This window comes from Populus euphratica, unplaced genomic scaffold (assembly GCF_000495115.2).
Source record: "Populus euphratica unplaced genomic scaffold, PopEup_1.0 scaffold389.1, whole genome shotgun sequence".
Lineage (NCBI taxonomy): Eukaryota > Viridiplantae > Streptophyta > Magnoliopsida > Malpighiales > Salicaceae > Populus > Populus euphratica.
In genome coordinates, this window is record NW_011500152.1 from 102,656 (window position 1) to 128,415 (window position 25,760).

Sequence of the window (25,760 nt, forward strand, 5' to 3'; positions counted from 1 at the left end):
TTACATGATGGTATACTTTGCCCTAATTTAGGAAATAAGTTCAAAAAGACCTTGGTTTAGGAATTAACTAGCTAGTTGTACCGTGCTTTGTTGCAGGTGGGAGAAAAATAGTATGTAGGTATTGCTAAAGCATGCTAGATTATTAAAAAAAAAATGAGATTATGTAACAAAAAATAAGTGCATGTGTTTATTAAAGTAAACAGAAACATATGTATTAAAAAAATATTTTTTTTAAATGATGTTATTTATTTCATTTAAATTTAAGTGATCTAATTTAAGGTAATATTTTTTTTTTAATATTAAGATAGTAAATATAAAACTAATTTTGAACACCCTGGTTTAATTATAAAATCCGCAACCCAAGTATAAACACTATCATGCTAACTTGGCAGGCAAGTTATCTCTTTTTTTTTTCTTTTAATATCAAATCTTTATTAAACTCGAGTTGGATGATATTTGAGATTAAATTGAATAATTATTAGAAAAGTATGGACTAAATTGAAATAAGAAAGCTTAAGTTAATTAGGGAGTAAAGTGAACAAAGAAAAAAGAAAAAAAAAAGGCTAGTATATGCAAATCAAAAAATAAAAGATGGCATCACACTTTGGGTGGTATGGGAAACCTCATATAGCCTTCAAAGATGAGCTTATTTAATGTTGTTGGAATTTTTGTGTCGTAATTGTTCTTTCAAGAGAGACGTGTTTGAAATAGAGATTTATTGTGACTAGGACAATCATTTTTTCTTTTTCTTTTTCTTTTTTTTTCTTTTTTCTTTTCCTTGTTTCCCACACATGAAATTCTTTTCTGCTTGAACAAAAAGGGATTGTGTTTTTTTTTTTTATCAATTTTCAATCGTAATCTCTTTAGTTGTATTAGTTTGAAAACAAAAAATCAAAATAACTTTTCACAAAATTGAGTGTTAATTCAAAATTAGTTTTCTTTTTCAAGGTAAAAACCCCATATTAATTTAAGTGAATCAAACTATAAATTCATATCTTAAATCAACGAAATGTGGAATGATCTAATAAAAAAATCAACGAAAAAAAAGATGGAAAAAAAGAAGAAGCAAACAGTGAGTCTACAGGAAATAAAACAGTAGACCACCTGGTTAACTTAGTGTTTTGTAAGGATTAGGGTTTTATTGTATAAATTAATAGGAAAAGGAGAAAAAATTTCTAGGTCGGTTTCCTACCGCCCACAAGCTGCATGTATATACCTAGCTATTTCTCTATCCACAATTACTAAAGCGAAAACCGTGAGCATGGAGATCTTGAAGGATGGACAAAGAGACTGGACTCAGGTTCCTGCCGATATTCTGGAGTACATAACAAGCAAGGTAAGTGTGGCTGGCTATCATCGATTTTTGTTGGTTTGCACTGCATGGAGACGCACAACATCAATGAGACCTCCTTCTTCTCATCTTCCATGGTTAATGCTCTCCAATGATAGAAATAAGAGAACTCGTAGATTTTTTTGTCTTCATGATTCAAAATTCTACCAAATCCCATTACCAAGAGTGGTGCGTCGAAGTTGGTGTGCTGGATCATCTTATGGTTGGTTTATAATGGCTCATAAAACTCGAGGAGATTTCTTTTTTAATCCTTTTTCTGGTGTTAGGATTCCAATACCAACCCATTACCAGCCTTACTCTTTTGTACGACCTGCCTCTAATCCGTATTTTATAACTAAAGCTATCGTATCTTCAGAACCCACGCCAGAGAATATTGCTGCCGGTCATTGCTTGGTTGCTGCGCTTTTTGAGGTAGATAGTTTAGGTATTTGTCGACCAGGAGACCAAGCACGGACCTGCTTTACGATCAGGTATAGTTTAGGTATTTGCCGACCAGGAGACCAAGCATGGACCTGCTTTACGATTAGCTAGGTCCCTTAATGGCGATGGGGAGGGCCAGGAAGAGGAGGAGGAGGAGGAGGAGGGCGATGTGCATGTGGATATCCCATTAATAAAGGTGAATTTAATAAAAAAAGATGATGAAGATGATTCAGAACTGGAGGAGTATGAGTATGAAGATGTCCAAGAGATAGATGACGATGGGCAGGCTGAGGTGAGGATGACAATGAGTAGGAGATAGAGGAGGGCTTGGATGATGAAGAGGAAACGGTAACAATAATCACTGATATCACATTTTATAGAGGAAAATTATATGCCATATCATATTATAATGCAATTTATATATGTGACGAGGCAAGGTATGATAGTATTGCATGGAGGAGATTAGACACATCACCTTTGAACCTAAAGAAGAAAGAGAGAGGGCGTTGTGATTTCAGGTATTTAGTAGAATCTAATAATGGTGAGCTTTTAATGGTTGTAAGAGTAAGGGATCATGGATTTACCATACAGTTAATAGTTTTTAAGCTTGATGATGAAACAAGTGATCCTGCTAAAGGGGTTAGGCTGGAAAACATAGGCAATCAGATTATATTCCTGGGAAGAAATCACAACAAATGTGTTCCTAGCTGCCATTGACTTTCCAGGCTTCGAAGGAAACTGTGTCTGTTACTCATGTGACCTATGGAACCATTTTCGTGTGCTTCCTGTGGATCAACGTGACTATGCAGACATGGGAGTAATACGGTTTAGGAAGAAGAGTTAAAGAGGAGTTTTTCCCTGAAAATTATGGAGCCTTCATGCCGAATTCAGAGCATTCATTCAAGTATCCACCTATATGGATTACACCAAATCCATGGTAAGAAGAAAGTGGGCTGTTAAAGGAGGGCTGGAGATGTTTTGAAATTGGTTTTCGAAGAAGCAGATATTTAGGCCTTAGTGACGGTCCATCCTACATTGATAATGATTCTATGCTAATATATCTGCCATTGATAACAGAAGTTGAATGCTTGCTGAACTTTGCTAGCATAATGCAAGTTCTTTTCTTTATCTCAAAATATTTTACATTCTGGCCTCTGAGAAGTTGGATTGCCTCTGATGTACTAGGGGTTTAACTGAAATTTCCTCCTCGGATACGAAGGACAAGAACATCTCAACAATTTATTTGTTTTCCCCCCTTTTTACATGAACTTGTAAGTTCTATTTGTGTCATTGGTTGCTGCCAAATGGATTCAGCAACTCATGAGAAGCTCACCGAACCTGCAACGAAGAGATGATTCAGCTTTCGTCGTCACGCATATGTGTGATCAAGATGAACCTGCAGGTGGAAGGGAAATTGATTGAATGCTTCTCTTCGGCATATGATCGGCTTGCTCCTAGCACAATTTCCATGGTCATGTGATATAAATTTCGGCTTGTGTTATAAAAAAGAGATTCATAAGAGGTAAAAAAATGTTTAGCTGGAGAAGGAAATTTAAAAGTGCTTGGATGGAGGTAAAAAAACAAGAAATAATTTTTTTACCTACTCATCATATAATAATAATAATAATAATAATGTTATATCATTCTTACTAAAAAATACACACACACACACAATGATGTCCTAATTTAGTTTGCACATGATTTTCTTCAACTGTGGAATTACTTTAAGCGTGATATAATCACATAATCGAATAAGTTGTATATCCCAAGTCTTGGATAGGTAAAGCATATTTATAAAACCCAATCCAGAAATTAACTTATCCAAGGCTTGGATTGCATTAACCTTACTCAATTTAATTTTTCTTTAAAAAAAAAAACAAGGGTTTTTTCACTAACTCCTTCTAGGTCACCAAATTGACCCGTATTCTCCTGTTTCTTGGTTTTGGCTTCTAAAAAACTTCAAAGATCACTAGTACAAGTGACTTAAAATTAATTTTTCTAAAGGAATCTTTTGAAATAAGCCAGGGTATAAACAATTAATTTAAAATTACTCACAGCAATCACAAAATTATAAACAACTATCAAGCCAAGATTTTCCATACAAGTTATCTTACACAATCTGTGTGAAGTGAAAAAAACACAAAAAAAAAAGAAAAAGGAAAGAGTTGAACCCAAAAACAATACTACCAAGAAGAAGAAAACCCCAAAAATAATGCTAAAAAATTGTTTCCTTTTTTAATATAGCTGTCACCAAAGATGCATCATACAATCATGTTGAGTATACCCCACAATGTGATTTTACATCTTAATAAAATTCCAAGAAAGAAAACCTATATTAGAAAAATCTCAAAAGCTCAAACCATACACAGATTTCCTTGTGACTGCTCTATATGATGAGCAAAGTTGAAACATGATCATCTGGACAAGAAACATGTACGAAGTTCACTTCACCATCACCTATATCATAATCATCCTATGCAGCAATTCCTGAAACAGATGAAAATCAAGAAGACCATGTCAGTTCCATAGAGAATAGTGTTGCTAGTGTAAGGTTTTCCAAGAAAAGAATTTAATCAGCCTTGGTTACATGTACCAACCAAGTTGAAAGTAAGAACTAAGTGATAAAGAAGTACGGACTCAGACAATCTCCATCAGATAATTTGCACATGATAATCTGGATAAAGTGAATGTATCGAGTAACGTTCAGCAAAGCGCCAAGAAATTCGTCTCATGGGTTATTTTTATTCACACACTTTTCTGAAACAGGATGAAATGCAATTTTCAGGACTGCAGGTAAAGATCAAGTACATGTTCAAGTATTTAGGCAATTATTGAAACAATTAGTACATTTGAAATACATTTACTTCATGCATGGCAATTAAGGAATATGTAAGCCAACCAAAATGACCACATTCCTAATGATCGATATTCATATCAATGACAGTGAATAGATGTTGAATCAATTAATCAGTACAGTCAGTCATGATGCTGGAGAGTTGGAGTACTACTATACAGTTGCAATGGGGAAATCCACTGCAAGAGACTAATGCAATTATATTCTGCAATTTTGCCTAAGTTAATCATATTCTCCCGAGTTATGAAAGCTTGGTAATAATATAAAATGCAATGTTGGTGATCAGAGAAGAAATCAACAAAAAGAAGGGGAAAACACTTACCTCTATTTGATTGTCTATTAGCAACACTATAACCACCAACATAACCAGCAGAATTTTTAGTCATAACATCAGAAGTTGCATTTCCAAGCCCAAAACCAAATGAGCCAGACACATCCAGTTCCGAAGGTGAAGATTGCCAGGTATTATCCCCGTATAATGAGCCCTTCTCATAAAAGTCTGCATAAGCCCCATCATAACCACCATTAGATGCAGCATGAGATGATGCTGGTGCAACACCTGTCCTACTGTTCCTTCCATACCCCACTCCTCCTAGACCAATATCAAAATCTCCACCACCAAAGCTAAGATTACTGCTATTGACTGAGCGAAACCCTCCACCTTGTTCAGAATTAGCAGAGGAACCCCAAAGTGCTCCCACACTGCTAAAAGAACCCATTCCTGAGCTCCCCATTCCAAAGCTCATAAAAGAACTGGAGTTTGTGGTGTTAGAACCATGATTAATACTTCCATTTCCCCATAAAGAGTGGGCAATTGGATTTAAGGCAGAACTGCTTCCTCCATTGCCTCCACTAAATCCAATGGGGTTGCTGTACCTGCTTGCATTTCCACTATATGAAGGACTTACTCGTCCGTAGCCAGCATTAGAACTGGTGTTTGAATTTCCCCCATAAATTGGGTTCAACACCTGCTCAAAGTTCAATCCCATCCCATAACCACTACCAAATGGAGAAAAGTTACTCCGCCCAGCAGTAACAGGACTAAACCTGCCATCCATTCTAACACCATACCCTCCAACAAAACTTGGATTGTATCCCTGAGTGTAACCATTGAGGAAGCTACTGGCTCTACTAGGACTATAATTAAAACCCCCTAACTGGTTCCTAGTTGGCCCTGGAGATAACTCTTTAGGGACAGCCCGCTTGACCTCAACCATTTTACCATTGAGTTCATGAAAGGTTTTGTGCAATACTCTATCCACTGCTTCCTCTGAATCGTAGGTGATGAATCCAAAACCTCTTGGCCTTTGAGTGTTGTGATCATACATAACTACCACATCTGTAATCATCCCAAACTGATCAAAGTACTTCCTAAAGTCACTCTCTGTAACTGTAGATGCTAAACCTCCTACAAATATCTTCTTTGTTCGGGCTGGGCCAGGTGAACCATTAACACTGCTACTGTTTTTGTTCAGGGTGTTCTGATCCTCTCTAGGAACTGCCTTCTTTGCCTCAACCTGAACGGAAAGATTGATTAGGACTATGAAAGTTTGCATAAGAAACAGTCCAATGTTTCATAACTCCTTAAAAAAAATGATGAAGAAAAACATTTTCTGCTTGTCAAATGTAAGCAATGGGCACTTGGAATTGAGAAACTTGTTGAAATTTTTAACTCCACTCTTTTCCTAACAATGTTGCAATATTTTGCATTACTCAGAATAATCTGTTTGTATAGAAAGCAGGTGCTTGCATGAGAACTGGGACAGTATATCGACACATTTCATCTCTTTACTTTGTAAAATTTTTCATTCATATTGCATATTATTAACAGCAGTCATAACATCTCCGCAGCACAACAAATTATCAAAACAAGTGTCTAGCAGAGACTCGACTTTATTGTAGATAAGCTTCTCCTCCCTCATTTTTTTAATCAGCTTCAATTTTTGCACCAATGTTTTTTTCCCATTATCATCAGCGATTGATGAGGCATTAATTACAGTTTGTATTTTTTATATCCTCCAATCAACCTCACTCTCATGGAAGCCATTTCTCATATCCCTTAGCATGTGTACTTTTATTCTAAAACAAAATTTTCTGAACCATCTAGCAGTGCTAATAATGGAACATTTGTATCATGCTGTCAAATTCTAATCTCCGATTGCTGTTTAAGTTTGCCAAGAGAAAAAAAATGAACTATGACATCGACAATGCTCATGTTACATTCTATATCAAAGGGAGTAATGCCAGCTAGCTTTCTAAATATTTAAGCTCTGAGCCTTAACTGAAATGGTCAATATTGACACAGAACGAAAAAATTCCCCATCTACCTCCCAAGGAAAAGAAAATGTTTATTTGTTTAGACAATACATGGAACAATCAACAATCCATTGTTGTCATCTACTCTACACCATCATAGATTCACGAAGATGAAATTTATCTTTCTCATAGCATAGAAATTTATGATGATCAGATTAAACCAGCAGTAAATCAGTATCGGTCAAAATCCAAATTATTGAGAATTAAAACGTAACAACTTACATTTCTACCATCTATAAGGTGCTTTTCCATCACAACTCTCTCAGCAACAGCAGGGTCTGCGAAAACAACAAAACCAAATCCTCGAGCACGACCCGTGGCCCGATCCTTCATTATGACAGTTTCTAAAACTTCCCCAAAAGCCCGGAAATACTCCTTAAGACGGTCTTCGTTCGTGTCCCATGAAATCCCACCAATGAACAACTTTCCAAGCTCCATTTCCATTCTACACACAAATCCCAACAATAAAGTCACCAACAAACATTAAAACAAAATCAAAACATAAAACTAATAATCTCATCAAAATATAAATCATTTCCAATCCTATACCAATCAAACACCAGATCTTAATTCTAACACACAATTGGACACCACTGCAGCAAAATACAATCCAATACTCACTGCCACAAAACATCTAAGTCAGCACAGAAAACAATACTAAGTTAACAAAAACAATCAAACACATGATATCGTAATGCAGATTAAACAAAGAAAAACAATACCTTGTCAAAAATACAAAGCAAAGCTTGGATATTTACAACAAAAGGTCACTCTTGGATTAAATCCAAAAGTAGAAACAACCTTTGAGCAATCAAATATCAATCAAAAGCAATCCAGGAATCCTGACAAACAAGCAGAAACATACCAACTTCGATAAGAAAATGAGTACAAGATCCAAAACCCAGAATTCATTACAAAAAAGATTGCTTTTTTATTGGAAATTTACCAGGAAAAAAAAAGAAGAAGAACCCAGATAGGAAACTGGAAGAATCTAAGATCTGCGAGGAAAAATAACAATATGAGAGGGTGAGAGAGACCCTTTCTTTTTTGCTCTCTCTCCTCCCTCTTTCTCTCTTTGCAAGTTACTGTTGTCGTTGTTGTTGATGATTAAAATTTTATCAAAGAAAGACACAAAGACAGAGAGAGAAAATGGGTTTGTTTCCAACAACAAAAAAATGGGTACCCAAGTTTGTGTCTTTTGTGTGTGTGTGAGTGTGTGTATGTATATATAGATATAGCGAAAGATAGAGAGAGGTTTGGCTATCCTCTCGTGTAAGAAAGTTACAAAGGAGACGATGGGGAGGATGGTGACTTTCCAAATTATTTAAACAACTAAAAGAATTAAATTTTGCCACCTTAACCTTTTTCTTTAATTGTTATTATTATTAGTATGTTTTGACCATTGTACGTTCAAGCCCTTTTCAATTAGGACCCTGCTGTTTTGGGGTTAACTTATTTGATTTTGTAAATTTTTATTAAGTTTTTTTGGGTGCGTGAGTGAAAAAAATCTTAGGGTTGGAAAATTGCTTTAGCCTTGAGGTGAGGTGTTTCTTTAGGTTACATTTGGTATTTTAATGTTGCACTAAAAGTATGATTTTTATATTTCTCTAGTGAAATTGTTTATGATGCCTCACAATAATAAATGAACACACTTAAATCATTTATGGTTTGATTTTTATATTATTATATTAAGTTTAAATTCTTTTTTTATGAAGGGGTTTAAATTAAATTGGAGTTGACAAGGAAGAATTTTTTTGTAAATATAGTTATTTGAGTGGGGATGATTTGTTTAAAACTTGATTGAGAAGGTATTTGAATTTGAAATGTAAAAATGTTTTTGACATTCCTAATGTTGCTATAAAAAAAATACATCTAGCTATTAAAATGTAAGTGATGATTGTAATTGATGACCTTATTATTTTTGTTTAACCTTCTTAGTTGTTTTCTTTTAACTGAGTTGTATTGTAAGTTATCAAAAAGGTGAGAAATAGTTCAAAAATACCATTAATCATCCCATGTCTTAGACATCTAAGTTCTTTATAAAGATGACATTTTTGGCTCCCTCACTTTTGGAGAAAGAAATGGTACTTTGTTGTGTTTTTATATTGCCAAACATGTTTTCTATACAAATAATAATAATAATAATAATAATTAGATGAATATTTTGTAAAACTTAGAATTTAAAGGCTTCCAAAATTGAAAAAAAAGAGGAAAAAGGCTTGCAAACATTAATTAACTAATAAAAACTAATTAAGGAGTGGAACTTACTCATATAATTACTCTCCATCAAAGTAAAGTATTATACTTTTTTTTCATCTTTTTTTATTGAATTTTTTTCTTAGTTTTATTCTTCAATAATTGATTAATTTAAAATTAATTTTTATAATTTTATTTATTTATTCTTTGTGAAATTATCCATATCTCATAAAAAATAAACTAGATTGACTCAGATTATTTTTTTATTTTCAATTTTTTTCATTTAACATAGGGTTGATTAAAAAATAAACTTTATAATTTGTTTTAATTTTTTTCTATGAAATTATCTTAGTTACATGATCCAAGTTATAAATTTGACAAGTTAACCTAAATTCACTCAAGTTGTTTTTTTTATGAATTTTTTTAATTAATTCTTTTTTATTTTCAATCTTCAATATTAAGATGATTAGAAATTGAATTTTATAATTTTTTTAATTTATTTTTTTATAAGGTTATTATATTCTAGATTATAACTTAGATCGTGAATTTTGACGGGTTAATCTTGATCGATCATATATATTTCATCTCAATATTTTTAAAAAATTATTTTAAAATTTATTTTAGTAAAACTATGTTTTTAACAATTATTTAGATTTTTTAAAAAATTATAAAGTTGATAAAGTAATATAAAGTCAATCTTTATACTATTTAAATTTTTATATATTAAAAAATCTATTAACAAAAACTAAATTTTTTTTACATAAAATAATAATAATTTAATTTACAATGCAGCAGCACGAGCTAATAATGTAGCATATCCTTAAATAATCCTTTCAATTTATGATGCCAAAGAAACATCAAATATGGTTGTTTTCTTCCACGTAAAAGGATTGTTTGATGCAGAGGCAAGGGTTTGAACTATTCATCCTAACCCATTAATTACATGTTCTTGGAAGAAATTATATATATATATATATATAAGGTGACTTTGAATATGTCCATGAGTTGATGAGTGATGCTTAGAATGAATGAATGTTTCAATAGATAAGATGGCTATTTCTTTCTTATTTCATGAAAACAACTTTGGGCACAACTTTTAATTATAATATTCGATAAAGCTGGAGATGTGTGAAAGACAGAAGGGATCCCTTGTCTTCCCACTCATCCAAAGAACAGATAGATGCATCAACATTAATATTCATTTGCTGCCTCCATATACAGGACTGGTGCACATGCATGATGTCATTGCATTACAATTCCATTGCGTTACCCTCCACTTGCCCTTTTCCTTGATCAAGAATATCACAATAAAAAATAACCTCCCGAGCCTTTGATTATGCTTAGCATTTCCATATATATATATATTACATATTGCTATCTGCTATAGGTAGAAGATTGTGCTTCTATTGACCTAATCACTTGCATTTTCCAAGAACTTGGGTTTAATTCCTTACTGTTTTACCTAATATGGATAATAAAGGAACGCCGAGGTTGAAAATCTTAATCAACATTTATTTACTTTGGTGCTAAAGAGCCATCAGTTGAGACAATCTTGGGCAAATCTCAGATACATGAAATAATTTTATTTATTTTTTTGGATAAATACTTGAAACTCTAAGTTGTAGATGACAGAGAGATGACTAAGATGGGATAAGTTTTGAGGGCCGTTTATTTAGCTAAAACTCATTACATGGTCCCTCTACTTTTACAAGTTCGATCGAACCGTTATCTTTACTTTCAATTTGAGGTGATTTGAGGCCTTTTCTCCAGCTTCATTACTAGCTAAACAACAAATTTATGCCATTTACGCACGCCACCTATATAGTTCTTGTTGGATAATCTCAAATTGCCTTTTATGGGTAAATCAGGGATTAATTTGATCAAATTTAAAGTAGAGGGTTTGATTCAGCTAAATATACAAACTAAGAGAACCATGCAATGATTTACTCTATAATTTGTGCTTAGGGTTCGCAAAAGAGACCAAGCATAAATGGGAAAGGTTTGAGCTATATTCACAACGAAATTAATGGCTAAGAAGTACAAGTTTGCATTGTTAGCATCGAGCATCGATGTGAAACTACCACATCCCCATCTCTCATATTTGGTTTGTTGCCATCATGGTGGACCAGATGATATAATGAAAGAGCTCTGCTATCTCTTTGAAAGGTGTCCACAAAGGGAAAGGGAAAGGGAAAGTGAAACCAAAAGGTGATCTGATTTTAGGGGGGAAAGGGTAATTGATTAGGGTTTCGTTTAATGCACAACTAGGTGATTGCAATAAAAACAATGAAATATATTTAATGTGTGATGTGTTTTTTTATTCATTTTTAAAAATATTAAATTAATAAACAAATCTTGGTGATACAAACTACATCAAGTTTAAATATAACTTTAAAATATTTAATAACTAGTTTTACGATATTAAGTGTATTTCTCAAACTGTACATCAAAATGAACTAAAATTTTACGAGGACATATTAGATATATATAACTATATTTTAGTAAATTGTCAGGTCAAATAAAGTTCATGAACATATTATTTTAGATGTTAAAGTTGCTAGATATATCTTATTAAATCTGTTATACTAGATTTATTGTATAATGTTAGGGGCATATATGGAGCTACAGGTGAAATTTTGTTGTGATTTAGGTTGGTTTGAAAATTAGACATCTCATGTTTTTCAATCATACATGGTATGTTCAATAATTTTTCCAGACGAGATAAAACAACGTGTTTGAAGTCATGATTGAAAATCTACTAAAAATATACAAAAATTAAATATTTGAGCTACATGAAAGAATTTTGACACGAAGACTTTATTTTTGTTATCCCATTTTATTTATTCACTAAATATTAAATAATTATCTTTTTAATTTGGATTTGTTGTAGCCCATTAGACATTGTTTAGGGTTCATTTTATTATTAGACTAATGTTAATTAATTACTAGTTTATAACTATTAACTTGTAGCTAAAAAAAGATATATTAGGGTTAGTTAGATGAAACTATATTATGTTTTTTGGGTTGCAAGTTTCAGTATCAATTTAAAGAATAAATATGAGTTTTTTTCGGCAAAATAACCTTTCTTTACAGGGATATAGATTTTATAATAATTTATTAAAGTTTAATTGACTTCGTGGCATCATTCACATATTTTTTATTATTAGATATAAGGTTATCTCCATATCTAAATCTTTGTTCAATACATTTAGTTTTTAGATACAGAATTATTTTTGAATCAAGGCTCTATTGAACTTGATTTTTAATTTTTTAAGTTGTTATCTACTATGTTGGGAGTTGTTTAATTATGTGATTAAAAAGTTTGCATTACTTGTTTCTAAATTTAACAGTTTTTTAATTTATTAATTATATTGCTGAAGTTATAATTATAAAATTCAACCTATACTATAACTTGATTTAAGGTTTCAATCAGAAGTAGATAAGTTAATATTGCCCAATTTAAAATAAAATTGTGGTGCTCTTAGTAGAAAAGAAAAAAAAAACTTGGCTCATATCCCACCCTAAATAATACTTGGTTAATTAAAAATAAAATTAGCAATAAAAACATCAATATTTAATGTTGAAAATGCTAAATGTTGATGGATGGCCGAGATCATACCTTGCATGGATGCAAAGAAAACCCAACGAATTTCTAAACATTCAATTCTGACCAGCGAATTCAAGATAAAGAGATCGGTACGGTAGTTAAATGACGTGTTAATCTTGAAATTTCATGTTCATAAATGTTATTTTTTTAAAACATCAAATCAATATAAAAATAATATTTTAACATTATTCGGAAAAGTAACTTAGTGTTCATTTGATGCATCAACTCGTTGGAGCTGGTATCTTGGTTATTATAACAAAAGTTAAAATGTGTTAAAAAAATAATGGTAGATTAAAAGATATTTTATAATAGTAGTTTTATTTTTAAATTTTAAATTTTTTTGTGAGAGATTTTGTTGGTTTTTTTTTTATTTTCAATGAATGGGTAATATTTATTTAATTATTTAATTAAAAAAAACATATATAATGTTTTATTATGGTCAAATCTGATCATTCGTTGTATCACTGAATACACAAATGTGCTTGCTCCACATGGTATGACGGGTATAAACAAATAATTATTAGATTATTATCAATGATCAATTGTTTATATATTTTTTTTATTTACTTTCCCCTAATAACTAAAATGTATAATTGTCATTTTTATCCGTTGTTTGTTAAATTAAACACGTGTGTCATACCCAAGCACGTTGTATCTCACATGGCTACATAGTGTTTGACATAAATGTTAGACTTGAGCATCTCAGGTTAGGCATAGTTATCAAACTCAAGGCTAGACCAACACACCTTGAGTTTGACATGGTGTGCAAAACCCATCGTGCTTGGGTCCATGCCAGACTCGTGAGTTAGGGTATGTCAAATTGCACGCCTATGTCTAGTAGCTATGCTAGGCATAAGCGACGTTAATCTGAGTAGGTGATAATTAAAATGTTGAAACTTGTAATTTTTTTTTAAAAAAATATATTTAAACTAATTTTGAAGTATCCTAAATAGAAATTTAAGTTCAGAAATTATTTATAAACAACAAATCATAATAAAAATCTAATTTAACATTTTAAATTTAAAAATTCAAACTATATCTTCCTATTAAAATAATTTATTTTTTATGGTTATAAATTTATTATTCCTTCAATAGAAATTCTTTCTTTTCTTTTCTTTTTTCTCTTTTTTTCAAACAAAAAACTTAATGTTTGGGCCTAATATAACCCAAGCACCTAGGCCTAATAACTATGTCAGATTCAAGTGACTTAGGTCTGAACAGGTGATAATTAAAAATTTAAAACTTATAATTTTTTTATTGTTTATAAAAAAATATTTAAATTATCTTTGAAGTATCTTAAACAAAAATTTAAGTTCAGAAATTATTTATAAACAACAAATCATCACAAATATTTAATTTAATGTTTTAGGTCTAAAAAATTAAATTATATATTCCCATTAAAATAGTTTATTTTTTTATATGTTTAAAAATTTATTATTCCTTCAATAAAAATTACATCTTCTCTTTTTCTCTCTCTCTTTTTTAACTATATTTTTTAACTCTTTGCCTGAGTCTGGTATGACTCATGTGCCTGGACCATATCAAGGTAACTTAGGTTTGACAATAATACCTAGACTCATGGACTCGACATTGATATTATTATTTTTAAATTTAAAAAATTACATAGGATCCATATTTACTTAGAACTGGTAAACAAATAAGATTTAAATTATTTGAGTGTCAGACTTAAAACTCTTGAATTTAACATGACTATTAGATTTAAAGCACTCAAAACATTCTTTTATACTATTAATATTTTTTTTACATTGAAAAAATAAGAATATTGATCAAGATGAGTTGTATTTTAATTTGGTTAGAAAGTTTGAATTAATTAAACTTGATTAAGTTAATTTTAATATTCTTTAAAATTTTGATTTAAAATAATATTATTTTAATTAAAAAAAATTGATATTATTATAGAGTTAACTTTGATTAACTAAACAAAGCTTGTAATCTAAATTTTGACTAGGTTACTATTTCTATTTAAGGTTATGTTTGAGATTTTGATGCATGATATTTTTAAAAATATTTTTTACTTGAAAATATACTGAAATAATATTATTTTTATATTTTATATTTTTTATATTAACACATCAAAACAATAAAAAAATACTAAAAATATTAATTTGGAACTTTTTCAAAAATAAATTTCAAAAATTTTAAAATATTTTTTATTTTTTATATTAACATGTCAAAACAATAAAAAAATACTAAAAAAATATTAATTTGAAACTTTTTCAAAAATAAAATTTAAAATTTTTAAAAATATAATCCAATCATCCTTCAAAAGCATCCATGAATCTTGAGCCGGGTCAAACTCAAATCGGATCTGAAAACCATGGGTATGTTTACCATCCGATAAAAAAGGAAAAGCGAGAAAGAATTTGGTCCGAGACACTCGATGATCACTGGGTGAAAAAAAAACACACGACACCACACTACTCGAAACCTCGAACTCTACGAAAAGAAGCAAACCATAGTAACGAGTCTCTATCTCTCTCTGTGTCTCTGACAGCTTAAAACCTGTCTCTCTGAAACCCTTTAACCCTAAATTTAGCACAACCATGAAAATCACAAACCAATTGCTATTTCAAGAATGAAGTCACTAATCACCCCAACAGTCTTGTTCTCACCAATGTCAATAAAGGCCACACCTTTAGCTTCCAATCTCTTCTTTTTAGCTTCAAAATCCAATCTTTTCTCGAAAACTCAAAACCCCATTTCTTCTTTGCCTCTAAAACGCATTATGATTTCACTTAAGCCTTCAAATCTTCTAATTCAGACTCGGTGTGTCCATTCAAAATCCGCTCTTTCTACTTCTTCTGGTGAAATTCATGTGATTGTTGGCCCTATGTTTGCTGGCAAAACTACCACTCTTCTTCACCGTGTTCAAGCTGAAATCAATGATGGCAGGTTTGATTTTCTGTTGCTTGGCTTATTTTGTGTTTTATGATCTGGGTTTTTGTTAGAATTTGATTTTGTTGTTTGTGTGATGTTGGATTTTTGGGTTTCTTTTATTTTTTGTTCGGTTTGGCTTCATATTTTAGTTTTATTGTTGATATAGTAGCTGTCTTGAGACACATATTAGATTACAGATGGATTGATGGTGTAGTTTGAACTTTAAAAGGTGGGAGTTTGACAATTTTTTTTGGATTGAAGGAATGTGATTATCATGGGTTGACATTGCCAGCTTTCAGGCTAGGAATTTGCGTGAATTGGAGAAAACATTAAAGTTTTTTTGTATAACAGGGAGAATGAATGAAACCATGTGGCTATTATGGCAATTGGGGTTGGAACTGGACCGTGGGAGCTGTGCTCTCCTGTTTCAAGAATGCATTTTCAGGAAAATGTACTAGGGGAGAAGAATCCATGCACAAATGGCTGTTGTTGGGTTTGTTCCAAACAACTATCTGAAGACTAAATTGACAATATTGGATGCCAAATCTGGGGATTTGAAGATCATGCATGTGTTGTTCGATACATTGATGGATAAAAGCTTGATTTCTTGGAATACACAGGTTTCTTGATATGTGCAAAATGGACTTGAAGAATTCAGAATTGGTTTTCATTACAAATTAAGATTCTGTCCTGATGCTTGTCAATAAATAAATGGATAGATAAATAAAAGATTCTGTTGGGATACTTAAAATTGAAATTTTAGCAAGTAGATTACGCATATATCCAACAGTGTTTGGAATTTAGGACTTGCCAATTAACAACTTTTGGTGAGATGGTTTAAAGTAGAGTCCCATGGCCATGGGGAATTAAACAATGTCATATTATCAACAGAATTGTTGTTTTGTTATTCATTCTCCTTTTCTACCTGTCATGCAGAAACGTAGCAATTATAAAATCAAACAAGGATAATAGATATGGATTGGATTCAGTAGTGACACATGATGGGGTCAAATTGCCATGTTGTGCGCTGCCCAATTTGTCATCATTCAGACAGAAATTCGGTCAGGATGCTTATGACCAGGTATCTCAATGTCAAAATCTGGTGATTTGTCTTGTATAGAATGTTGCCATAGCGTTTATTAAGTAACTTGTCTGCACTCTAATGTATGAATGCTAAACATTCAGTTTCCTCTACATCCTTTTCAAATTTTAGTTCTTGTCCTTAAAATGAAAGGTGAATTGCTTTTGGAAGATGTACACTGGAAAATACTTGAACTCTGGATGATTGAGCATATACATTTTGCAAGCTTTTTGCAAGTATACTTGGTAATAAAGACTCACAACAACTACTTGATGACAGCTAGATGTGATCGGTATTGATGAAGCACAGTTCTTTGAGGACTTGTATGATTTCTGCCATGAAGTTGCTGATCATGATGGCAAAACTGTAATAGTTGCTGGCCTGGATGGTGACTATCTGAGGTATATTTCAAGCCTACCACGTTGTTTCAATGATTTTGTGGTTTTCTCCAGAATTCTTGCCCATTACTTTATTAATCATGTGTTTCACAACTTCATATACTATAACCTTCTTCTCAAATTCAATGAAGTCCCTTTTGACCTTGGAATAAAATATTCACAGGAGGTGTTTTGGTTCTGTACTTGATATAATTCCTCTTGCTGATTCCGTCACTAAGTTAAGCGCTCGGTGTGAGATTTGTGGAAATCGTGCTTTCTTCACCTTAAGAAAGACACAGGAGACACAGACAGAACTGATTGGCGGGGCTGATGTTTATATGCCTGTATGTCGCCAGCACTATGTCAGCGGACAAGTTGCAGTTGAAGCTGCAAGAATGGTCCTGGGATCGCAGAAGGTTCAGTGTAGCTCTTGTGTGTAGCTCATCTATTCTTAACATCACCATGCTCTGATTCTGCTATTGTGCTGCTGGTCGCTGCAAATATGTTCAAAACTGAATTGTTAATCTATCCTTTCCCCCCTGCAGGATTGTACATATAGCTTAGATCTTTTGGGAGGGGAAAATTTGTACTGTGATGAATGTAGGATCTTGAACATTTGCAATCAGGAAAAAAAAAAAAAAGCGCTTCAAGCCACGAATTTTTTGTTACTACTTTATGTGGATGATGAAAACGTATGGAATGACCAAGTGCAGTATTTCGGATGGCAAGCTGCCTTTTGAAGCATGGACGAGGACCAAACTAAGGTGTCCATCACTGTCACTGATATCTTTAACAGAAGTCTGCTCATTTCTTACTCGAATCTGCCATGCAACTCATTGTAACCAATGCCCCTTACCTCGATTAGAAATCAAGTAAATTGTTCTGCCTATGCTAAATATTAAAAAAAATTATTAACAAGAAAAAACTTTAAAAATATGTTGGTGTTGAGCTATGTGCGAGCAGACCCAGTTAACTAGATAAGTTTATCCATGATACTATCAATCTAATTTGATTTTAATAAAAATTTAAAATAATATTATTCTAAGTTATTTAAAAAAAAATATTAAAATAAAATCATTTGAATTAACTCAGTTAATTTAAATTAATCTTTCTAACCCATGAACTAAACATAAATCAGGTAATGTACAGGTTTAGATTTTATATCTATGGTTATCGATGAAATACCTAATAATTTTTCAGAATTCCAAATTTGAAGATTTTCAAGGAAGACCTAAAATGGTGTGAAGCTCAGGCCCAGAAGAACATATAGGCCAGGGTTGAAAACCCATCCACCTCCTCTGTCACTTAAAGACCGATAGCTCGGGTGAAATTTGGCTCCATGTTTCCTAGTTCTCCTTCAGCTTCTGTCTCAGAAACAGCATCAATTTTCTCTCTTCTTGTCTTTCTATCAAGGTACGTGATGCTCAGTTACTATTCTCAAAGGGCTATCTTTATTAGTTGTAAAAGCCTATGCTAGTTTTTCTTGTTCACTAATGTTGAAGGGACCAAAGCTCGCACCTGTGAGCAAAACCCTTCAAATTTTTATCAAAACCCAGTCTTTATCACCTTTTCCATCTGGATTTGTTAGAAAATTCAGTGGTTTTAACTCAAAAGATAATGAGTCGGCACATGAGACTGAATGGGAAAGATTACTCAAGCCATTTGACCTTAAAGAACTTAGAAGATCTTTCAATAAGATTACGCCGTTTCAGCTTTGTAAACTTCTTGAATTGCCACTCGATGTGGAAACTTCAATGGAGATATTCAAGTGGGCTGGTACCCAAAAGGGCTATTGTCACTCATTTAGTGTGTACTATTTGTTGATCGATAAGCTTGGGGCGGCTGCGGGTTTTAAGGTTATAGATAGGTTGTTATTGCAAATGAAAGAGGAGGGGATTGTTTTTAGAGAGTCCCTTTTTATTTTGATTATGAAATATTATGGAAGAGCTGGTTTGCCTGGACAAGCTACTAGGTTGCTATTGGATATGAAGGGTGTTTATTCTTGTGAACCAAGTTTTAGGTCGTATAATGTTGTGTTGGATGTATTAGTAGTTGGCAATTGTCCTAGTGTTGCATCCAATGTTTTCTATGACATGTTGAGTAAGGGTGTTTCGCCAAATGATTATACATTTGGGCTGGTGATGAAATCACTTTGTATGGTTAATGAGGTGGATAATGCCTGCTTGCTGCTTAGGGACATGACTAAACATGGTTGTGTGCCAAATTCAATGATTTACCAGACTTTGATAGACGCACTTTCCAAGAGAGAGAGAGTCGATGAGGCCTTGAAACTTTTGGAGGAAATGTTCTTGATGGGTTGCCCGCCTGATGTCAATACCTTCAATACTGTTATTTATGGTTTCTGTAGGCTCAATCGAGTTCTTGAGGGAGCAAAATTGGTTGACCGGATGATTCTCAAGGGATTTACCCCTAATGACATGACTTATGGATACCTAATGCATGGATTGTGTAAAACAGGTCGAATCGATGAAGCTCAGGCATTGTTGAGCAAAGTCCCTGGTCCAAATGTTGTGCATTTCAATACACTGGTTAATGGATTTGTGAGGAATGGAAGATTGAATGAAGCCACAGCTTTTGTGTATGACAAGATGATAAACAATGGCTATGTTCCTGATGTTTTCACATTTAGCACACTTGTTAATGGCCTTTGCAAGAAGGGGCTTTTTGGTTCTGCTCTTGAATTGGTTAATGACATGGATGCTAAGGGGTGCAAGCCTAACTTAAATACATATACAATTTTGATTGATGGGTTCTGCAAGAAAGGCCAACTAGAGGAAGCTGGTCTTATTTTACGTGAGATGTTAACTAAGGGACTTAGTCTGAATACAGTGGGATACAATGCCGTAATATCAGCCTTGTGCAAGCATGGAAAGGTTCATGAAGCCCTGGACATGTTTGGTGAAATGTCAAGTAAAGGATGCAAGCCTGACATATTTACTTTTAATTCCTTAATTTTTGGTCTGTGCAGGGTTGATGAGATGGAGGATGCTTTGGCTCTTTACTGCGATATGGTTTTAGAGGGTGTTATTGCTAACAGTGTAACTTTCAACACATTGATTCATGCTTTTTTGAGGAGAGGTGAAATCCAAGAAGCCCTTAAGCTTGTAAATGATATGTTATTTAGAGGATGCCCTCTTGATGAAATCACTTACAATGGTCTAATAAAGGCACTTTGCAAAACTGGGGCTGTTGAGAAGGGATTGGGTTTGTTTGAGGAAATGATCAGGAAGGGGCTAACCCCCAGCATTATCACTTGTAATATTCTGATTAATGGCTTCTGTACAGCTGGCAAAGTACATAATGCACTAGAGTTTATGAGAGACATGATTCATCGAGGTTTCTCGCCAGACATAGTCACTTACAATAGCCTAATTAATGGTTTATGCAAGAGAGGACGCATTCAAGAGGCTTTGAATCTCTTTGAGAAATTGCAGGCTGAAGGAATACAACCTGATTCTATTACATATAACACTCTGATTTGCTGGCTCTGCAGAGAGGGAGCATTTGATGATGCATGTTTTCTTCTCTATAGAGGTGTTGAGAATGGCTTTGTACCTAATGATGTGACATGGAATATCTTGGTTTACAATTTTGGTAAACAAAGTAACTCAGAGTGTCATACCATCACATATGCTCAGTTTTCGTGACAGAAAGGTAGCTTCTGCTCTTGAAAGATGGAGTCTCGTTTTGCCTCCTTTATATTCTAAAGGAAACTTGTCCTAGTTGGGACATCAGAATTTCTGCTTGGATAGGCCATTGGCTAATATCGCTGGGATTATAATTTATGGGATCTGGAAATAATCTTTGGTGAAAGAAATGTGCGTTCGTTTTGTAGTGATCATATAGTGTTTTGTTCACTTTTGGATTTTTTGAACGTCAAAGGGTTCATGCTTTGCCTGCTGGTGGGATTTTTGGCTGGATACAAGTAAAGGAGATAGGTACAAGTTCGAGCCAGTAATTATTGAGGTGCAAGGCTTCACCTTAATAATGTCTGCCAACAGAAATCTTTAATAGTCCAAACTCAAGGTGAAGATGCCATATTCATCTCTTAGTTTTTGATTTACTGCTGGTAGTCCCTCATTCATAATCCTTTAAAGCTGTGTTTTAAGTCTTAGTTGCGCATTCCGTACAAAAAAGGAGATAATTAAATTTTTAAATATCAGAATAACTTGGATGGATATATTTCTATAGTCAAGCTGTTCTTACAACTAATAAATTTCTTTTATACTAGATAATTGTTTTATGAGCACTGCGTGTATGCAATGGTACTGAAAGAATTTATATGCTTTGAACGTAATTTTTCTTTATTTCCTTGGTTATTGGACATCGGTTGGATAACAACCTCAACTTGCTGCTTTCTGAAGAAACTTGAAGTTATACTCCTTTCTTTTTGGTTCATTCCTGTTATAGAATTCTTTTCTTTTCTTTTTCTATTTTAATTATTTGTTCATTTTTTGCAGAATTTATATGGACTACTGTCTAGGCTGTTTCAGCGGGATCTCTCCTTTCTCTGTGTTTTAGTTAGTAAGTGACTGTCTTTCTTGAATGCTCTATTCGCCTTTGAAAGGCTAGGCAGAAGGCAATTCCTCAATTGCCTTTCCTGTCTTGCTCTACCTAAATACCTTGGAGAAGAACAAAAAAGGCGCCAAATATTGTAGGAGGAAAGTCCCCTTTCCTAGGGCTCGTTAACCACTTACAACTAAACCTTTTGATTTGGCTAATGTTCATAATCTCTATTTTTGTTTTGTTCTGTTTTTCCACTTTTTGTATGTTACTAAGTTTTCCTGTCTTCTCTTGTCTTGTAACAGGACACCAGATGAAATTTCTAGGCACCAAAGGTACCAGACCAACCATTATCTCCAAATGTGAACACTGTTGCAGTGTTTTGATGCTTGGAGACTGCGTATTCATAATTTCTTCAAAGGTTCCATATCCTTGACTTTTGCCCCTGATGCAACACTTCCTAACAAAACTTGCTGGCTGCTTAAGCTTGAGTGCATACCAGCTATGAAATGCCAGGACATCGTGATTCATTAGTTGGCAACTTGACAGAGCTGAAACGTTCGAGCACAACCATAGCAAGCTGGTCAGTCATTATTCTCTTGAGTAGGCAAGCTACAGCGATGCACATGAGCCTTTTTTAGCAGGCAGCACTTGCTCTGAGGTCAGCTGAACTATTAAGACTAGATTTTTCGCGGGTGGCCAAGGAACAATAAAAATCAAGACTAGGTTCTCGTTAAAAGGGGCTGGGCCTCCTCCTATCTTGGAGCGCATCATAGAGATCATTTCACGCCCCTCATTCCCCCAAGTTTACTGCCAGATTTTGTTCTTTTTCATTCAAGTTTTAGATTCATCTCAATTTGTGAGTTGTGATTCATCTCCCTCGTTCTTATCCACTCTACACCACAATTTACTGAAAGATAAAACAAATGAATGACCTCATTGAGGAACATTTTTGGTTTACAGAAGTTCTATAGTTGTATGACTTGGAGAGGAATTGATCTTTATATCTTAGCTGGTTGTTGAAAACATTCCAGATTTTGTTTTAAACTTTTAATCAAATAAAGGATGCTCGAGAAGCTCAGATGCCGATGGTCTCTCGCATTGCTGGACAAGGCACTTCAGCCACAGGCCTCACACACACAATTCTCTTTGAGGATACTGCCCATCCAAACTCTCTAGTGTTGAACTCTCCCCAACTCTATTGATAAAGGATACTGCCCATCCAAACTCTCGTGTTGAACTCTCCCCAACTCTATTGATAAAGCACATTAATATAATTGAATTAAATATTTGTTTAACCTTCTTCCATAAATAAAATTCACAATTCAATGTCCAGTTTCAAAATCATTGAATATGCATTAAAATTCTTAATTTTTTAGGTTCAATAGGCAGAACCACGTAATAAGTAGGCACTTAAGCCATAGGCCTCACATGCACAATTCTTACTTTTTTTTTTTTTTTCTTTAGATTACCATGATATCCAGGCCAGCTTGCGGGCGACTAATCCCACGAATCCTGAAATTAACTATTTATATAAGCAACCAAAAACTCAAACCTAAAATCACAAAGAAAACAACTTTAGATTATCATAATGTCCAAGCCAGCTTGCCCAAAAAATCCTGAAATTAACGATTATATAAACAACCAAAAACTCAAAACTAAAATCACAAAGAAAACAAACCCAACCCATCTCTTCTCAGATTACAAAACCGAACGTAACACATCTCTTCTCAGATTACAAAACCGAACGTGTCCTTTTAAAATCTAGCCTCGCGAGCCCGTATCTCAAAATGATCCAAAGCAGTCTTGCAATGTAAAATCTAAGATAACTAGATTTAAAATAGGGTAAAACAAGAGAAAAAATAAGAACAAAAACTGTTTATATGTAAAAATAATAATGCCTCAGAATTGCAGAATGACAGCAAGGCTTTAAAAGCCATTCAGTCCCGAAAGATGGTAATATGGTATTAAATCTCATCATTGGCAACGCACTAATTAACATTAAGTAAAAAAAAACAATTATAAATATAAATGTTTGTCTCATGGCCAGTCCCAAATTGTAATGGCAGCGACGCCGCTACACAAGGCAATGGAATATGAGACCACCCATTACACGGAGGAGCTCACGGTGGAGGACCTCAACATGCCCAGGATTTTCTTTGTGACGTTTTACTTTGGAATATACAAACATTGATTTAAATCGTTTGCTCCAATTATATAGTAAGGATTTGAAGTAAAAATCCCCGTCACATTTAACAAACAATAACAATCTTAACATGATAGTTAAACAAGAATAATAAAGAATAGGATAAGAACCCAACTTTTACTTACAAAATCAAATTTCAGAAAACTGATCAAGATCAAATCTTTGAGGTTTTTAAGTGCTGATCAACAAAAAACACGAACTGGCATTTACCAATCAGTAAAAAGTCGAAGACTTTTAAGACTATCAAGCATAAAAATCAGATCTTTGAAATCTTAACGTGCAAAATAATGAACAAAAAGAACTGCGTTTTGGAAATCAAGGAAGAAGATCAAAACTTGTAAGTGTATTAAGCTACAAAGAGTTGAAAGCTGGTGGGAGGGAGACTATTTTGTTTGAGAAGGCAACAGCTGCAAGGAAGGCAGGCGGAGAAGGCAATCAAAAGATGACTAAAACCCTAGTGGCTGGGACAAATTATAGAGGTTTGTGGACTAATCTGGAATGTTGGATGGATATCGTGCGGCTGACGGTGATGTGAGGATTAGAAGATAGCCGACAAAGCGTCGTGAGGGTCTTCTAGCTTACATTAGCCAACGACGGGCCTGGTTAATACTAGCTGGTAGCCCCTTTTTCCAGGGCCCAACTCGTTTTTCATAAACAAGCACATGAACTAGAAAATACAGTTTTATTCTCTCTAATGATCTTAACTCGTAAGGGGTGAACAAATGCTTGATTGCGTTTAGGAGTGTCATTTTTATGTTCTTTTTTCAATGAAATTAGATGTTCTACTTTCAATTTATGATAGCATATTAGTCTCATTTGCGTTTAATTAGTATCTCGTAGTAAAAAAACAAAAAATAAAAACAAAAGAGACATGTATTCTTTTACTATCTCAAAAATATATTTATTTTGTTTTTTGTTTTCCTTTATCTATCTTTTCTATCCTAAAACATTAATCAAACTCAACCGCCATGGAAGGTTCCCTGTGTTATGATTCCAATAGATGTGTTGAGTGCTGGTGGATGACATGACCTGTTTATACCGTCAATTGGAATTGTAAAACAAAATCAGAGGATAATTGGATAGTGCATGTGTTATCCTTTCATACAACTGTGCCATACTTTGTAGGACATAAATTATTCTTACCTTAGAGGGTCATGTGAGAGGTATACTCCATGGCTGCAGATGAGTTCTAGAAGTGCGTTCTCGTAGTAACCTTTGCTGTGGAGGATGAAAGGTTTCAACGAGACACATCCTCGTTGATCCATTGCCAATTTCGGACAATACTCCATGGCTTGTCTAAATAGCAACCGTAATCATATTATGTAAATTGTGTTTTTGCAAAACAACAGTCAGACTTTAAGACAACAAATGACAGATCAAGGTGTTTTCAGATCAAAAGGTTGATGTGAACTGTTTAACATCAAATACACATAATTTTGTGCTAAATTCAGTATGTTGTCTGACAACGCGTAAGGGTTGTATTATGTTTAACATGAAAGTACATTTGATTAACTGGCAAATACTTGAACCAAGAGGAAAAATTAGCTGCTAGTGTCCGAATGCAATCACACCATCACTGGCTCTTATCATTGTAATTGTGGATTGAATCAGCTAAGAAGACTAAGATACAAGATATTGCAGGATCACATCTATTAAGTTTCAGCTTATATGTTCTATGTCATAAGAAGACGACCTCAAAAGAAGAGCATCGATTTACCTCATTTTGCTCTAGTTGAAGGACATCTAGGCACTGTAATATATCTCCAAACTGCCTCTGACCTATCCAGATTGCCAAGCAATGAGTTTATAATAAAGATAAACATGAAAGACATAGAAGATTGTTTGTTAAAATGTTATGGGAATATAGGATTTACCCGACTCTACATATTGCTATGTGGAGAAACAAGTTGGAGTTTAAGCTGATCTTTCT

At 33.5% G+C, this 25,760-nt stretch overlaps 4 protein-coding genes across 12 annotated transcripts; 3 read left to right on the plus strand and 1 right to left on the minus strand.

The window, feature by feature from the left end:
- Positions 1–1,207: 1,207 nt before the first annotated feature.
- Positions 1,208–11,726, plus strand: LOC105111006 (uncharacterized). Its single transcript, XM_011006232.1, has 3 exons — positions 1,208–1,821; positions 1,883–2,020; positions 11,651–11,726. The coding sequence occupies exons 1-3, from the start codon at positions 1,262–1,264 to the stop codon at positions 11,724–11,726; spliced, it is 774 nt and encodes a 257-aa protein (XP_011004534.1). The 5' UTR covers positions 1,208–1,261.
- On the minus strand, positions 3,982–8,078 carry LOC105110977 (heterogeneous nuclear ribonucleoprotein 1-like). 5 transcript variants are annotated; one of them, XR_839555.1, is made up of 7 exons: positions 7,888–8,078; positions 7,664–7,783; positions 7,491–7,561; positions 7,164–7,386; positions 4,948–6,142; positions 4,369–4,528; positions 3,982–4,258 (listed from the first exon to the last, which is right to left on the minus strand). XR_839555.1 is itself a non-coding variant. In XM_011006194.1 (5 exons), exons 3-5 carry the CDS (start codon positions 7,383–7,385, stop codon positions 4,245–4,247), a joined length of 1,431 nt encoding a protein of 476 aa, XP_011004496.1. In that variant the 5' UTR covers position 7,386; positions 7,664–7,783; positions 7,888–8,078; the 3' UTR covers positions 3,982–4,244. The 5 variants fall into 5 exon arrangements, 1 of the variants encoding a protein (XP_011004496.1); XR_839554.1 differs by lacking the exon at positions 7,491–7,561 and having other exon boundaries at positions 4,409–4,528; XR_839553.1 differs by lacking the exon at positions 7,491–7,561.
- Positions 11,727–15,122: 3,396 nt separating the features above from the next.
- Positions 15,123–17,810, plus strand: LOC105110978 (thymidine kinase-like). The gene is made up of 4 exons (XM_011006195.1): positions 15,123–15,657; positions 16,579–16,723; positions 17,003–17,124; positions 17,285–17,810. The coding sequence occupies exons 1-4, from the start codon at positions 15,341–15,343 to the stop codon at positions 17,538–17,540; spliced, it is 840 nt and encodes a 279-aa protein (XP_011004497.1). The 5' UTR covers positions 15,123–15,340; the 3' UTR covers positions 17,541–17,810.
- Positions 17,811–18,291: 481 nt separating this feature from the next.
- LOC105110979 (Pentatricopeptide repeat (PPR) superfamily protein) lies at positions 18,292–22,832 on the plus strand. Of its 5 annotated transcripts, none has more exons than XM_011006197.1 (4): positions 18,292–21,147; positions 21,582–21,645; positions 21,930–22,483; positions 22,659–22,832. In XM_011006197.1, exon 1 carries the CDS (start codon positions 18,594–18,596, stop codon positions 20,766–20,768), a length of 2,175 nt encoding a protein of 724 aa, XP_011004499.1. In that variant the 5' UTR covers positions 18,292–18,593; the 3' UTR covers positions 20,769–21,147; positions 21,582–21,645; positions 21,930–22,483; positions 22,659–22,832. The 5 variants fall into 5 exon arrangements, with proteins under 5 accessions (XP_011004499.1, XP_011004500.1, XP_011004502.1 ...); XM_011006198.1 differs by having other exon boundaries at positions 21,930–21,975; positions 22,604–22,733; XM_011006200.1 differs by lacking the exon at positions 21,582–21,645 and having other exon boundaries at positions 21,930–21,975; positions 22,604–22,733.
- The last annotated feature ends 2,928 nt before the right edge of the window (positions 22,833–25,760 follow it).

What these genes read in the sequence shown, in the direction of transcription:
- LOC105111006 (XM_011006232.1), top strand. Translation starts at nt 1,262, where the DNA reads ATGGAGATCTTGAAGGATGGACAAAGAGACTGGACTCAGGTTCCTGCC. An exon ending in CGGACCTGCTTTACGATCAG is followed by an intron (nt 1,822 to 1,882) that starts GTATAGTTTAGG and finishes ACGATTAGCTAG; the next exon opens with GTCCCTTAATGGCGATGGGG. An exon ending in TCAGAACTGGAGGAGTATGA is followed by an intron (nt 2,021 to 11,650) that starts GTATGAAGATGT and finishes GTAAATTGTCAG; the next exon opens with GTCAAATAAAGTTCATGAAC.
- LOC105110979 (XM_011006197.1), top strand. Translation starts at nt 18,594, where the DNA reads ATGTTGAAGGGACCAAAGCTCGCACCTGTGAGCAAAACCCTTCAAATT.
- LOC105110978 (XM_011006195.1), top strand. Translation starts at nt 15,341, where the DNA reads ATGAAGTCACTAATCACCCCAACAGTCTTGTTCTCACCAATGTCAATA. An exon ending in GCTGAAATCAATGATGGCAG is followed by an intron (nt 15,658 to 16,578) that starts GTTTGATTTTCT and finishes CCTGTCATGCAG; the next exon opens with AAACGTAGCAATTATAAAAT. An exon ending in GTCAGGATGCTTATGACCAG is followed by an intron (nt 16,724 to 17,002) that starts GTATCTCAATGT and finishes ACTTGATGACAG; the next exon opens with CTAGATGTGATCGGTATTGA.
- LOC105110977 (XM_011006194.1), bottom strand. Translation starts at nt 7,385, where the DNA reads ATGGAAATGGAGCTTGGAAAGTTGTTCATTGGTGGGATTTCATGGGAC. An exon ending in ACCTTATAGATGGTAGAAAT is followed by an intron (nt 6,143 to 7,163) that starts GTAAGTTGTTAC and finishes CTTTCCGTTCAG; the next exon opens with GTTGAGGCAAAGAAGGCAGT.